General features: G+C 44.5%; 1 protein-coding gene across 1 annotated transcript; it reads left to right on the forward strand.

The window, feature by feature from the left end:
* Nucleotides 1-4738: 4738 nt before the first annotated feature.
* Nucleotides 4739-16635, forward strand: LOC137529426 (taste receptor type 2 member 40-like). Its single transcript, XM_068251229.1, has 2 exons — nt 4739-5625; nt 16416-16635. The coding sequence occupies exons 1-2, from the start codon at nt 4739-4741 to the stop codon at nt 16633-16635; spliced, it is 1107 nt and encodes a 368-aa protein (XP_068107330.1).
* The last annotated feature ends 84 nt before the right edge of the window (nt 16636-16719 follow it).

A 16719-nucleotide genomic window follows, 5' to 3' on the forward strand; every position in this document is an offset into this window, starting at 1 on the left:
GCACATCCTGGAAACTGCCTCTGATTATGATGGTAAACAGATTAAGTTTATTTGTGATCTGTTGACTGTAGTGTTAAAATATAACTACTTTAGATTTGATCAATCATTCTATCTCCAGGTGAGGGGCACGGCTATGGGGTCGAATGTGGCCCCATCCTACGCAAACATCTTCATGGGAATATATGAAGAGATGTATGTATACACTAATGATCTATTTAAAAAATATGCTTTGCAGTGGTACCGTTATATAGATGATGTTTTTTACGTGTGGGCGGGGCCACATTCGACCCTCCAGATGTTCGTTGAAGAATTATCAGTTCGATGTGGTGATATTAAACTCACAATTCATAGCTCAGAGAAACAGGTAGCCTTTTTAGACACGTTGGTTACCAGAAGTGGAGATCGGTTGGTTACCGACCTCTATGTTAAGCCCACGGATGTGAACTCCCTATTGCATTTCGGGAGTTTCCATCCGTGGGCTACTAGGAGGTCGGTCCCAACGAGTCAGTTTCATAGGATATCTAATATTGTTGATGATGAGGCAGTGCGTGGACACAGGATGGAGGAGATGGAAGAAAAATTCTTAGCCAGAGGTTATCCCAAAGATATATTACAGAGGTCACGTGCTAGGGTGACTGGACGTGCAGAGGGACGCAGACCCAGACAACAGTTGAGTAAACGCATACCTTTTGTTACGAAGTATAACACCAAGAGTGACACAATTGCGAAAATTGTTAGATGGCATTGGCATCTGTTGTCTGACACTTTCCCAGAAATTGAGTATTTTAGAAACCCTCCATTGATTTCATACAAACGTGCCCCAACCCTTCGAGATCGGTTGGTGCATGCAGAAATAGTGAGGGAGGCCCCTCAGAGAACTTATAGGAGAGGCACTTATCCATGTCTCAACTGTGTGCACTGTAGTGCAGTGATTAAGGGGGATGAAATCTGTCACCCCTACCGCGGTACTAAATTTAAGGTTAACGGTTGGCATACATGCGACTCTAAATATGTTGTTTATGCATTAAAATGTCCGTGTGGTTTGCTCTACATTGGACAAACCACGCAGAAACTAAAAAAGCGGCTATCGTCGCACAAGCATGCGATTCGTGAACGGTTAGTTGATCAGGCCGTAGCATCACATTTTGTACAGGCTAAGCACAGGGCAAGCCAGCTGAGGTTCATGATCGTTGAACAAGTGGCTCCGTTGAGACGTGGAGGTGACCGTATTAAAAAATTACTTTGGAGAGAAGCATATTGGATTAAGAGGCTGGATACAATGGAGCCACGGGGTCTTAACAGAGAGTTGGATCTTATTCCATTTATATGATTGCCCGTCTCCATTGTACCCAGCCACTGATATATCTGTAATTGGGACTCATGTTATATTTTATTAATGTTTATTTAGTATCCCAATTTTTTTAGTACTCTAATTTTTGAACAATTTTGAGGTAGTGTGGGACCATCCAATTGATGGCTCTTATTTACCTTTGACAGCACATGCGTAGTAGCCCTATAAATTGTATGTCTGGGCGCTGTGTCCTAATGCATGTCTGGCGGCTTTGCACCTTGGCCTCTGTGAATCTACATGCTTCCCCTGTATATAGCCTTATATGCGTATGGCTCATTATATAATCTCAGCAGTATAGTTTAGTCATGGATATGTTCATTTGGATGATTAAATGATGTGTTCTGTTGTGACCAGTTGGTCACTGTATATAGTCTGCCTTATGTTATCTATATTATTCCTTGTGTGTATATGGGCTCTCCTCATGCTCTCCGCCTTTGCCCCGCCCTCTACCAGATGACAGACAGCGGCTTTGGCCGCTGACGTCATCGCGTCTCCCGTCCGGACGCCTGGTGGCTGCGCGCTTGCGCTGTCGCCGTGGCGTCATCCGGCATGGTCCCCTAGCTTGTCCGCATGCGCGACCGGCGTGGTGAGATAGCCGGATAGGACGGGAGAAGGGGGCAGAGACGGCGAGCATTGGAGATGTGTGTGGACGGGAGGGACACAAAGGAGGCGTCTACCTCAGCAGGTGAGCATTTCAGTCTCCTATCAGGTCCGCTGGATTGTGGATGTTACTGATTGGTTTATAACATTTTGAAATGATTGGCTACTGCTGATGGGTGGCACTATATATGAGCAGGTGTATCATTGTATATTGTACATGCAGCAAGCTTGATAAAGAGGCGTATGCCTTGAAACGTCGCATTTAACTGCTGTCATGCTATGACAAAATAAAAGAGCAATCGATTATTCTTGATGGTGCCGGCTCTTCTCTATGCCTGCAAGATTGATCCGGAGTGCTGCTGGATCCGGGCCTGGGCACATCGTTTGAACGGCAACTTAGTGGATGCTCCACATCTCTTTTACTAAAGGCATACCCACAGGCACTGCCCGGAGTCCCTTTAAGGGCTCTGCCTCTGACACAGGAGACCAGGGTTCGAATCTCGGCTTTGCCTGTTCAGTAAGCCAGCACCTATTCAGTAGGAGACCTTAGGCAAGTCTCTCTAACACTGCTACTGCCTATAGGGCGCGTCCTAGTGGCTGCAGCTCTGGCGCTTTGAGTCCGCCAGGAGAAAAGCGCAATATAAATGTTATTTGTCTTGTCAAATGATGCCGTGCGCTGCTGATTGTCTTCAGAGCCAGGCTCTCCTCCTAGGTCCCCCTCCTGCTACTGTGCGCTCTGCCACTGCCCACTCCTCCCTCCCTTCCCACAGAGAACCACAGCTGCAGCAAGAATGATAGCAGCAGATGGCAAACACTCACTCACCTATCCATGATCCAAGCGATAGAGATCTCGTCATCTGAAACCCATCTGTCTCTTCTACAGTGCAGTCGCTCGCTCTGAACTTCCTGATTCTCAGATCAGACAGGAAGTAGGAAGTAGTAACAGAGCAGCAGCACTCTAGAGGAGACAGATGGGCTCCGGATGACGGGACCTCTATTGCTTGGCTCGCAATAGGTGAATGTGAGTCATATGGTGCTGTCATTCTCCCCCGCTGCCTTCTCTGCTGGACTATCGTATTCACTGGGATGGAGGCTGCATGGTGGCTGTCTAGTTTGGGAGCAAATCTGTTGTTCGGTGGTGGGGGTGGTTATGTAATTCTGTCTGGGGAACGGCTTCTGGTTTGGCGGTGTCCAGAGCTTTCTGCTATTGCCAGGCTGGAGATGCAGGGGGAAAGTGCTGCTGCTGTGATATCTGGCACCCTCTTCACAGGGGTGCCCCAGCCCCTGAGTGCAAATGTCCCAGCCATTCATCTCTCACTCTGCATTTTGCTGCTGCTATTCCCTGGATTGTGCTCCCACAGAGGAAAGCAGGCTGTTGCCCATAGCAACCAGTAGCTCGGCTGCCCCGGTGTGTGCGGCATGTTGCTGTGCAGCTGCATCTTCTAAATCTATTACGACATGATGGGGGGCCCAAATCAGTTACTTTGCTTAGGGCACCATTTAGCCTTAATCCGGCTCTGCTTCCACCCTAGTGACTTCAATCTCCCTGGGGTCAACATTGCAGCCACCATAACAGGTGTCGCTACAATATCTGCACTGTAGGGGGGAGACTCACTGTTAGAGGCAGTGTTAGACGTTGGGGTTCCCATGTGACTGCAGGAGCTTTTTCCCTAGCAGTTATGACTATACAGCAAGGAGGAGGAGGTGGCAGCGCTTCCCCAGACATACTACATCATCTGACTGACTAACTGCATAGGTGTGCAGAGCCTAATCATTGGCAGGGTACACAACTTGCATACAAATCTGATGCAACTAAATGGAGGATGTTGTGGGCTTCCAAAAATAGTTTGCGCGCAGAGCGTTCCTGTATTAGACTCTTCCACCGTGTTGAAGGATCCTCATGGGAGAGACCCTAACCATTAATTAACAAAAAATATAGAGTGAACCTGGTGGCAACTGGCCACAAAATGGTTTACACATTTTCTTTAGGAACAGGGTGAAATTGGCAGTGCTCCTAATCGAGCTGCACCTGAAATTGCTACCAACAGAGGTGTGTAGAGCTCCCTAGAGGCTAAATATACACCTTGAATTCAAACCCGATGCATACTAAATAGCAAACACAATGCAAACTGAAATAGCAAATGGATGCAGCTAGGTATAAGTAAACTTATATTTCTATACACCAAGGAGGAGGAGGGGCAGCACGTCCCTAGACATACTACATCTGACTGACTAACTGCATAGATGTGCAGAGCCTAAACATAGGCAGGTTACACAACTTGCATACAAATCAGATGCAACAAAATGGATGTTGCCTTCCAAAAACAGTGTTCCTGTAATGCACACTTCCACTGAGTTGAAGGATCCTCATGGAAGAGACTAATGCACAAGACTAATACATATTTTTTATTAGAATGCTGGATTTCTGGGAAATGTAGTCTTGCATTTGTGTTTTCTACGTAGCAGCTGCAGCATGAGGAGGCAAAACAGCCTGTTTGCTGTGGCGGGGGAAAGGGGGGAGGGGGTGGTGTCTTGGGCAAATACCGTAAGTGTGGAAATAGACCCAAGTAAACCTTCTTTTCTCCAGTGTTCTTCAGTAATACCCAACCATAGTATGTCAACCACAATAACCAGCATCGGTTGGTAAACTATACTATATGCGGTTAGTTTTAAACATGATAACACCATACAATGCATACTATCAGTTTAAAGTAGTTCACTTCTCCTTTCTTTATCTCTCCTGTTTAGAACAGTATTGACAGGGTGCCAAACATCGGATCATCTCTGATGCTGCCTGTATTTCTTTTGTTTTCTATGACTGTACTGAGCATCAGTACATTGATGGGGTCATTCACCAATTCCATCATCATTGCAATGAACATCCTAGACAAAATAAAGGGTAAAGTTCTCAGTTCTTCAGACCTCATCCTGGTAGCAATGGCAATATCTAATGTTATTTTTCAGTTCATAATGCTTGCCAATGACTTCTTAAGCTTCCTTGACAGTGGTGTCTACTTTTCTAAAGAGGTGAACATTCTATTCTCCGTCATTCTGAATATCTCTATATATGTCAGCTTTTGGTTTACAGCATGCCTGTCCATCAATTATTATTTCCAGATTGTCATATTTACACACCCGTTTGCAATAAGGCTCAAGCATGCTCTTTCCCGACTTACTTCACAGCTACTAATGGCTACCACTATGGTGTCAGTGGCCATGTGTCTTCCTGCCATCTGGACTACTTACCTGAATTACCAAGACTTCACTATAACAAGTAATCAGACTATGGAGGACCTGTCTCCCGATCTAAGTATCATGTATGTTATCATCAGCTGTTCTGTGCCATTAACCCTGGTTGCCATTGCCAATGGACTGATCATCAAGTCTCTCATAAGTCACAATCAGAAGTCGGACAAAAATGCTAATGGAAATCTGAGTTCTCGAGCTGAGGGACGTTATAGAGCGGCTAGAACAATAAGTTGCCTGCTCTTTGTTTATATTTCATTCTACACATCAGAAATTCTCCTGTATGCCGGACTCTTTTCTCAAGGTAGTCCAGGATTTTGCACATGTTTGATGGTACTATACAGTTATTCACCCACACAATCTATTGTCCTGATTTTTGGCAGCCCCAAACTGAAACAGGCTTCTCTCCATATAATTCGTTGCACTGGGTGGGTTAGTGTTGAACCATCCAAAAACATAACGGTTTCATTCATTGATCTTAAAAATAGGGTAACAACGCAACTCTAAAAAGACTGCGGCAGCACACAGGAAGAAGTCCTTGGACGTCGTTTGAATGTAAAGTCTTGGGATCAATCTCAGCATCTACCGTCTACTGTTTAACATTTACATTATGTCCATGCAGCTATTGCTTGACTTTCATCAATTTTTTTCTAAACCATGCTGATTGCCTGTTCATCTGACCTTGTGCCTCTATAACTTACTGAATCACAAATCCAAAACCAATATGTTAATTAGATGCTCTGATTTCACTGGCGGTATGCTTGTTCCAGGTTTGTGACCCAGAATCCACTGGAGCTAAATCATCACTACCAGAGCCAGACAACTGGCAATCCTATATACTAAAGGAAGGATGTAATTATGCACGGATGTACCTGCGCGCGCACACCACAACCGCACCGCCACCCAAATCTTGTGCCTTGCGCACACCAATGCCTGTGTGTGCAGACTAAAACCACCGCAAACCACTCTGACTAAGCCACCACCCACAATGCAGACATCACCACTCAAGGTGAAAACTTCAGGCAGTGATGATGTGAAAGTTTGCACATTGCTGCCGCTCAGAATGCTAGAAAGACAGTGCCAGTAACTACTCCAATCCACAGTGCCAGAATTCAGTGTTCTGTACTCCACAGTGCCAGTAGATGTGCGATTCTTTTAAGAATCATGGTTTTACTGGTTATTTAAGACGAAACCAATATAACAGCTTTTGACCATGTTCACAGTGGGCATTGCGTTGCACTCCCTGTGACAGCAAAAATCCAATGCAACAGATCGGGACAACAGCGCCACATGCTATGCTTGCATTGTGTTGTATTACAGTGAAGCATACAGTCAATGAAAAGTATGCATCACTTCTACTGTTAATGCACACGTTTTATTGCAAACCGTTATACCGCAACGTTCCTGCCATACTGTGAATGGCCTGTAGGTGGTGCATTGCAGTGCAGCAAGTTGCTTCAGAAAGTGGCCACTGCACTGCAATGCACCACTGTGACCTTGGCTTTTATGTTGTTCCCCACACTTCATGTTTCCAAATCCAAGTTCTGAGATATTCCTGTTATGCATTCAGCAACAGAGATTGTGCATTTTTTGTGTAAGCTACTTGATTAGCTGATGCCACTTCCTGAAACACAGACTTTTACTGTCCCTTTTTTTTTATTAGAATATTCTATTTGAATTTTTCACAGTCCAACAGTCCACATCAAGAAAAAGATATGTGAAAACAGTAACTGCCCAACACAGGCCGCTTTACAATAACAACCGCGAAAGAAAGGCTATTTTCTCCCCAACCACTACCCACCCTACCCTAACCCAGACCCCCCCCCAACCCATCCCCTCATCATCCGGATCAGTGCATGGGAAGCAAACTAATTTTGGACAATTCTCAGTTGTCCCAGAGTCCCTGTAAGGTCAACCATTGTGTACCAGGAAGAATATTTGAAAGGTTCCATTAACACAATTTTCTCCTCTGTAGAATAAGTATTGACAATAAAGTGTTTCCAAGTGCGGAAGAAGGTTTTAGTGGATTTCTTTTTATGCAAAAGGAATTTAAGTTTATCCAAGTTCATAATTTGTAATAACTCCCATGTGGTGGGTGCCAATGTATAGATCAATTTATTATATATTATTTTCCTGGCTGCAAAGAAATTGAGATTAAACAAGCGGGACTTTCCTTTAGGTTCCGTGTTGATGTGCTCAGTCTCGGAGTCTGCTAGTTTAGTGAAGTTAAACAGACATACCTGTGGAGATAACTCAAGGTCTAAACCACATATATATGACATGTATTTAGCAACTTTAGCAAAGTAAATTTTTATGGAAGGTCAAGACCAAAGGCAATGAAACATATCAGCTTTGGTTAGAGAGCATTTAGGACAAAAAGGTCTATAATGAGGAGCTATCTGTTTAAAACTTTCAGGTTAAAAGCATATTTTGCTTTATGGATGATACGAAGATGTACGTTCCGTATTACAATGTTTTGTTGTATTATTTTATCACTAATGTTAGGATCAACAATATCTTTAGCCCAGGACTTAAAGCACAGTTATGCCCACTTTTTTCAGTGTTTAACCAGAAGGTCTGCTTAGATTTCGAACAGTGGCTTATTTAGCGTAGCTGGAGAGATACAATTATCAAAGCTGTTAATGCAAAGCACCTCTGACAGGTTTTGTAACTTAGAGTATACATAGGCTCTTATTTGAGTGAAGTATAAGAAATGAGACCGAACATTTGTCTAAGTTCGAGAAAGCTATGCCACCAATTGTTTCGTAGATGTGACAGATTGCCCAGCTTCATTATCCCTCTCTCTTCCAATTCCAAAAATCACTTTTGTGCTAAACTGGGCTGGAATCCTGGATGACGCCATATTGGCATGTATTTCGAGATCTGGACAGGAAGGCCAAACAGTTTGCGCATTTCCTTCAATGCTGCCCAAGTATCTTTTATCACTTTACTAAATTTAATTTAATAGAAAGGTCTTTGTATGGAGTACTGTCCCTCTTTTGAAAGCAAATCTCCCCGTCCCTCTTTCCTTGTCTGTTATCCTTTGTTTTGGCCTTATGTGAAGATCTATTCTATACAACCAATTGTTTTCATAAAATAAAAAGTGGTTACATCATAATACATTTTATGCATTTATGTCTGCTAATATTAAAGAAGATTGGTGATGTAAGAAAGGATGAATGTGATTTGAAAAATACATTTGTATTTTGCTAATAAATTTTTTTAGTAAATACCAGACTGGTGGTATGATGACGTTTTTGGTGTTTTTAGAGAAAATAGGGCAAGCATTCCTTTGAAAGATCAGACCTCCTGCTCTGTACACTCCCACTCACTGTCACTATAACTGTGTAAGGTGACTACAGTTGCATACAGTCTTTAGCCCAGCCAGCATTCATATGCCCCACTTGCTATCTCCTTGCCTCCATTTCTCTGCTCATGTCCACAGTTCTTTGGCTACCCCATTTTCTATCTTTTCAAAAGTGAAAACACGCTAATGACTCAATTAAATAATGGCACCAAAACACTAATAGCACACTTGTGAAATAATAGTTCTATTAGGTTTTTCAAGGTCCCTCAGTGTCCTCCCATTCCCTTGCTTTGATCTGCTGCTGTCAGCCCTGGCAAAGTTTTGAAATCTGGCTGGGTTGCACACTAATGCACATGCGCTGACCCAGTGGTGCATCTCCTTGAATCACACTTCTGCAGCCAGAAGTATTCTGCCCAAGTCAAGTTGGTCGAGACTCATAACTGTGCATGTGCAGAATGCTACTGGCCACCGGAGCACATTTAAGGAGGTGCACTGCCTGGTCAGTGAATGTGACGCAGTCGACTTGCAGACTTTGTGGGCTGACAGCAGATCAATGCAAGAGGACCGAGTAGACAGCAAAGGACCTTCAAGACTTTGGGGGGGAGAGGGAGCTCTGTGCCCCATGTTTGCCTGCTAAAGACTGAGACGTAACTGGGGGTAAGGGGCCACTCTGTTTTTGGGCAATGTGTTTAGATTTGTGATGGTGAGTTCATACTGATACTGATCATACTCTTTGACCTCCTCTACCAACATTCCACCCGACTCCCATTAGGAGCTCATTGAGAGTTGTCCGCTTCTCACGTTCTTTCGGATTCCAGACTAAGGACTCAATTCATCAAAGGCTGTATGATTAAAAAAAAGAGCAATTGAAGATGGTTTTCGACAGAGGAGAGCAGCCAGTAAATATCTAGTAGGTTACTGTGTTTTACATCATGCTGTAACCTTGATGAATTGACATATGTCAAGTGTCATAAATTTGGCATTTACTGACATCTGTTGAGGTATTTACCGCACGAGTCAGTAATTTACCTCACTGCTCGGTAATTTCAGCTTACCATGCGGTAACAGCTTTGATGAATTTACATTTTACTAAATGCCCAATAAACTCAGCTGTTTTCAGCATTACCTAATGTGGTAATGCTTAATGAATTGACGCCTAACTGTCTGCTGAAACCAAGGGGTCCCACCATCTCTGGGGGTGATGACACTTCCATAGCTTCTTGGTCTGTAGCAGTTTTTCTTTGGTTGAAAAACTGTTTGATGTTCATCTGCCTAACTCCTTTAAAGAGATCTACCTTAAAATCTTCAAAGTTAAAGTTTTGAACAGAGATGGGCATTTGAGTACAAAGCCACTCAAATTCATAATTGTAATGAAGCTTGATTAAGGCAGGTGTGAGAATGGTAATGAGCATGGTAGATGAGGGCTTATTTACCCTGAAGTCCGTTGTGCGTATCACTCCACTTACATGCGACCTATGGGACGCGTTCCATGACTCACTACCGCACTTCCTCCTTCCAGCTTGAAGGAGGAAGTGCATCCCATAGGTCGCGTGCGCGTGGAGCGGCACGCATAGGAGCCCGATGGACTTCTGGGTAAGTAACCCCTAGTCTCCCATGCTCACACCTGCCTTAATCAAGCTTCATTACAATTTGAATTTGAGTGGCTTTCTACTCAAAAGCCCAAGCCTGGTTTTGAACCGTGGAGAAATTGAATCCCTTCTGTACTAGGGAAATACAGTCTTTAATTAAGGGGACATCCGAGAGGTTAATAATGCCTGTTATTTCTTCAATTAATTCCTCCACTGCTGCCTGCGACTTGGTAATCTTGCCAGGAGATTCTCCTCTCTATTGGTTTTGTGCTTCCCCCTGCCCCTCGGCATTGATTTCCTAAAAGGGTGGCACATGTTGGTTGGTTTGAGGAGGGTAGTTATTTCTGCCCCTTCTCTCCCTTCTCCTCTGCTCCAACCCGACTGTTCGCCTCATCCTCACTAGCCTCAGAGTCCATGGTCCAGAAGCCTTTTGGCTCCTTGGGGGAAGGGGCGGGGGGTTTTGGGGTTTGATTTCCTGGTTTCCCTTTTGGATTGCTTTGCCACAAAAAATACCTCTGGGTGCGGTAGTCTTTGTTGGCTCTTAAAAATGTGCACAATTTTCTTACTTTTATCTTGTGCAAGGACTAATTTAGTTTTGTTTCGGGTAGGTTAAAGTTTCTTTGTACTGGTCCTCACCAACCAGATTTGGGTATTGGTCTTTAGCCACTCTGTGTTGTGTTCAAGTTTGGCATGTTCTAGGACTATGTCCTGTAGGCGTGCCACATGTTTAAGGTGTGTCTTTTGCCACTTCTCCTCTTCTCTATCAACTTGGGATTTTTCTTATGATTGTTCACTGTATCTCCGGAAGCCCCTGGCCACCATCTTAACTTCTTTGTGCTGGTGCAAGGTAGTAACTGTCCAGAGCAGCTTGATTTCCCTATTACTATTTCAACTTTTAACACCTTGGCACCCACTGTTCAATTGGCTTTTGTAGACAACGTTGGGTTCTTAAAGAGACTCTGTAACAAAATTTTCAGCCTTATTTCTTCTATCCTATAAGTTCCTATACCTGTTCTAATGTGGCCTGTCTTACTGCAGCCTTTCCTAGTTGCACAGTCGCTGTAATATCTCTGTTATCTAATCTAATCTTCTTTCCCTTGTCAGCTTTGTCGGCTCAGGCAAGAATGTTCTGCTCTGCTTGTGATAGGGAGAAGCTATACACACCCTCTCCACGCCCCCTGCAGGCTCTGTATGAGTCACAGACTGAGCTTCTCTGAGCCTATCACAAGCTGGTTAGCAGCCATATCTATTGTTTGTAAACACTGCCTAAAACTGGCAATTACAAGCCAGGATTGCAACAGGGAGTGGCAGAAACCGCACAGAGGGGCCCAGGAGAACATAATGGTATGCTTTTTTTTGTAAGAATTTTAGAGTACAGATTCTCTTTAAAGAAATTAGAAATATTCATTCGTCCTGCCAATGGTCGGGTTTCGGTGCTGTTTTGCAGTTCCTTCATCAGATTACTTAAAAGTAAGTCGATATCCACATCGTCCATGAATCTTTTGTTGAGCTCATCTGCGTGCTCCGACTCCATAGAACATAGACACAGTATACAAAAATGGAGGAGAGTGTTTCTGGAGGCGGAACTGTAGGTTAGTGGATACGTGTCAGTGGTTACCCAGTAACATACAGTTGTTGGTGTGCTCTGGGTCAAGTGTGGCAAAGCTATTCCAAATAGACAAGAGTGGTCCAGCATTGCCAACAGTATTTTGCCATCTGTAATTTGACATTTTATTTTGCAAGCTGACATCTGCTTTTTTTAAAAATCATTAAGTGGTTATATTCCACTGAAATAGTCAAGAACAGGTCAAACATTCAAACCTGAGAGGTCAGGCAATTTCGATACCCAATAGTAATTGTAGGTATATTAATCTTGCTCACACTGTGATAAGGCCAGAGTGCAGTGGACTGCCTGGATTAATAGAGGTGAATGTCACCTCTCCTCATCAAGCTAATAAGCAGTGTTGTTGTTCAAATTCAGCATAGCTGATTTTAAACACCCAAAGAATCCCGACTGCCACATTTTGGCACTGCAGTAGCAGCGCAACTTAGTGAATCAACCCCATTGTGTGGTACTGTATAGCATATAGATAAGACCCTTGGTTAACTTAATGCCTACTTTCTCAAACCTGTCCTCGTGACTCTCCAACGGTGCATGTTTTGCAGGAAACCTCACCTATGCACAGATGGGGTAATTAGTGTCTCAGCTAGGTGGATTCCATGTAGCGGAGACACTAATTACCCCTCCTGTGCATAGGTGAGGTTGCCTGCAAAACATGCACCATTGGGGAGTCACGAGGACAGGTTTGTGAAACACTGGCCTGCATAGACCTAGGCTGACAGAGAGAGTATATTAAAGACCCTATCCTGTTCACTATATGCTGCCTGAGCCTGGAAACAGCTGTATGTTACTGAGCGGGGGGGGACACCTTGATTTCCGGGGGGGGGGGGGGCAGTGCCCCAGTGTAGCGCTGCCCATGTGGCTTGTCCTGACAGCAGTGATGCCATTCAGTTTTGGGTCAACAGGATTGACATGTGTAATCAAGGTTCTTTAACCACTTGAGGACCCAGCCTTTACCCCTCTCACCCCCCCTTAAGGACCAGCGCTGTTTTTTGTGATCTGTGCTGGGTGGGCTCTGCAGCCCCCAGCACAAATCAGGTGGCATGCAGAGCGATCAGATTGCCCCCCTTTTTTTCCCCCTATGGGGATGATGTGCAGGGGGGGTCTGATCGCTCCGGTCGATAGGCATGTTGCGGGGGAGGGCACCTCAAAGCCCCCCTCCACGGCGGAATTCCCCCCTCCCCTCCCTCTCCTACCTGTCCCCCCTGGTGATCTGGGCTGCACAGGACGCTATCTGTCCTGTGCAGCCTGTGACAGGATGTCCTCTGTCACATGGCGGCGATCCCCGGCCGCTGATTGGCCGGGGATCGCCGATCTGCCTTACGGCGCTGCTGCGCAGCAGCGCTGTTCAATGTAAACAAAGGAGACATACGTCTCCTGCGTTTTCCATTAGTCTGCGAGCCGCGATCAGCGGCTCGCAGGCTATTCACGGAGATCCGCTCCGTGATCTAACAGGAAACTGCTGCTCGCGCGAGCGGCCTTTCCTGATTAATTAGGGAGGCACCTGGCGACGCAGATCTGCGTCGCTGGTCCTCCAGCTGCCACTTTTTCTGCCGCACGGTATGAGTATGCGGTCGGCAAGTGGTTAATGCTGGGAATCCACTGTTTTGTTCGAAAGGACCTTCTTGCTGGCAGAGTGGTCATGCACAACCGATTCCAACTGTTGCCTCACATTTTTGAAAATGTACAAAAGACAAATTACTTGCAATTAGTCCCCCCCCCCCCCCCCCCCCCAGCACAGATGTCATAGATTGACTGGCAAAAAGACTATGGTTAACCAAGATGCCTCTATGAACCCACACTGCTCCTAAGCTGAGTCTGTGGCAACCACCAACATCACAATATTCTATATTTTATCATTATCTTATATTTTGCCTAGCATGACTAGATTGAGTCCGGAATTGGGCTTGGCATGTACAGGGCTAAGTGTAGGGTAGAACACACAATACACATACAGCAATTTAGTGTAGGGTAGAACACACAATACACATACAGCAATTTCAGCATAAACAAATATACGATTTAACACAAGTTCGCTACCAATTTGTACAAATGTGCATTGGCTCAATCAAGTTCAATCCATCACATCCAGGCTTCTGCTTATTCAGTTGGCTCCTTAAGGGACATCGCCCTCGTTCACAGTCAGAGGAGGGAGGCATGGTTGAGGGACACCGGAAGCAGAGGAGGGAGCAGGTGGCTCTAGAGGTTCTACAGGTGCCCCATGGTTGTCGAAATACTGGCATACTGTCAGCTGTCTCTGCAAGTTATCACAATATAGAGGGGTGGCGTTCAGCACCAATGTCATGCAGGCCATCCCACCAGCTAGCAATCTACTTTCCATTTCTGCTGCTTCCAGGAGGCCGAGCAACTGCTACTGCAAACCCCCCCGCACCACCAAACAGAAAGGGACCATTGCTTATGCCTAATTTTTACACTAATTAGTAAGATTGATGGGTGGCATTCATTTCCTCCAGTTAATGATACAAACTAGCAATATTGTCTACCTTCCTACCGCTTCCTGGAGCACAGACTACAGGAGCAGTGCTGGCACACACCATTTTGGTTTAGCCCTCCTACTTTTAGTCTTATATTTTTGCTATTTGTATTTACACTTCTGTGTGGTATTTCTGATCTATTCCAATCAGGTCATTCTGCCAGCTAGCAAGGGAAACTTCCCTTGCGATAGATGGGCTGATGCCAAGTTCTACTACTGCTCTCACTGACCCACACTCCATCATGGGTCCACCTCCTTCTTTTACTGTTCTTGCCTTACAGTACTCTATTGATGCTACTTGCATGTACACTTCTGGGTGGCATTGCTGATGCAGACCTGGTCATGCTCCCAGCTAGCTATGGATCCTCCCTGGCTAAAGATAATAATATCAATATTTTATATTGTGCTTTTCTCCCTGGAGACTCAAAGTGCTGTGACCCTGTGTTCTGCAGTCTTAAAGAGGTGGGTTTTTGCCTTTTCTTAAAGCTGTCAGGTAAGTAGCCTCTCGCACTGATTGTGGAAGTGAGTTCAATAGAGTAGGGCCTGCATAGGAAAAGGTTACATAGTTATTTGGGTTGAAAAAAGACATACGTCCATCGAGTTTACCAGAGAACAATGTACAACACCAACCTGCTCCCTCACAAATCCCTGTTGATCCAGAGGAAGGCGAAAAACCCTTACAAGGCATGGTCCAATTAGCCCCAAAAGGGAAAACAATTCCTTCCTGACCAGATGGCAATCAGATAAAATCCCTGGATCAACATCATTAGGCATTACCTAGTAATTGTAGCCATGGATGTCTTTTAACACAAGGAAAGCATCTAAGTCCCCTTTAAATGCAGGTATAGAGTTTGCCATAACTACTTCCTGTCGCAATGCATTCCACATCTTAATCACTCTTACTGTAAAGAACCCTTTCCTAAATAAATGGCTAAAATGTTTTTCCTCCATGCGCAGATCATGTCCTTTAGTCCTTTGAGAAGGCCAATTGCCCTCTGATGTATTTATACATGTTAATTAGATCCCCTCTAAGGCGTCTTTTCTCTAGACTAAATAAACCCAGTTTATCTATCCTTTCTTGGTAAGTGAGACCTTCCATCCTACGTATCAATTTTGTTGCTCGTCTCTGCACCTGCTCTAAAATTGCAATATCTTTCCTGTAATGTGGTGCCCAGAACTGAATTCCATATTCCAGATGTGGCCTTACTAGACAGTTAAACGGACAATATTATGCTTGCATCTCGAGTTTTTATTTCCCTTTTAATGCATCCCAAAATTTTGTTAGCTTTAGCTGCAGTGGCTTGGCATTGAGTGCGATTATTTAACTTGTTGTCGATGAGTACTCCTAACTCCTTCTCCAAGTTTGATGTTCCCAACTGTATCTCATTTATTTTGTATGGTGCTAGACCATTGGTACGACCAAAATGCATGACTTTACATTTTTCAACATTGCATTTCATCTGCCATTTATGTGCCCATATAGCCATCCTATCCAGATCCTGTTGCAATATGTCCCTATCTTCCTGAGAGTTGATGATTCTGCAAAATGTTGTATCAACTGCAAAAATAGCAACATTGCTCACTACTGAAGGTCCGTGCAGCAAATGTTTTTAAGTGGATGCTGGGGATAACCAATTAATCTTATTGGCAGAGCAGAGGGTGGATGGAGAGACCTAAAGTTCCAATTGATCCGCTATGTATTTGAGTCCCATGTGGTTTAGAGCCTTGAATGTCAGCAGGCAGATATTAAAATTAATTCTTCATTTTACTGAGGGGGGGGGGGGGGGGCATTGGCTAAGAGTCTGGCTGCTGCATTCTGTACTAGTTGTGAGGAGCACAGTTCATTACAGGATCAGGACATTGTATGAAGATGCATGAACTCTAGGTAGGTCTTAAACTGCGATAAGGGGCTTGTTTCACAAAGCCGTGATAACTCATCACAGTCGTGCCAACGTTATAGCGCGCATAACATTTTTCTCGTGCAAAAGCAAATTTGCACGCAAAATTGCGCCCATTTTCACGTGAAAACACAAATTTTCGTACATGCATTATAGCGTGCGCAAAATGCTAGCGCGACCGTGATAACAGTTATCACGGCTTTGTGACTCAAGCCATAGGTGTTTCATTCTTGCTATATTCCTCAGATAGAAGACTGAGGATTTGACGACAGCTGATACCTGATGTTTGAGTGTTAGCTTTCCATCCAGGATCACCCCCAGGTTTTTCACAGAGTCTTTATACAGCACGTCATCTCACTTAATTGCTAGTTTGAAGTGGGGAGAGTTTTGGACTTTTTCCATCATGTGTGGATCACCTACCATCAACACCTCTGTTTTGCCAGAGTTCAGCCTCAACCAGCTGGTGTTCATTGAGTTTTGTAATTTCACTAGACAGGCATTGATAGATGCTGATATGAGCAAGGCTTGACGGACAGATATAGTTGTGTGCCGTCAGCATAACAATGGTATCCTAGGCCATAGTTCTGGGCTCTTTTGCCCACTGGGAGCATGT

This window comes from Hyperolius riggenbachi, chromosome 1, assembly GCF_040937935.1.
Source record: "Hyperolius riggenbachi isolate aHypRig1 chromosome 1, aHypRig1.pri, whole genome shotgun sequence".
Lineage (NCBI taxonomy): Eukaryota > Metazoa > Chordata > Amphibia > Anura > Hyperoliidae > Hyperolius > Hyperolius riggenbachi.

What these genes read in the sequence shown, in the direction of transcription:
- LOC137529426 (XM_068251229.1), top strand. Translation starts at nt 4,739, where the DNA reads ATGCTGCCTGTATTTCTTTTGTTTTCTATGACTGTACTGAGCATCAGT. An exon ending in CATATAATTCGTTGCACTGG is followed by an intron (nt 5,626 to 16,415) that starts GTGGGTTAGTGT and finishes CTTTCCATCCAG; the next exon opens with GATCACCCCCAGGTTTTTCA.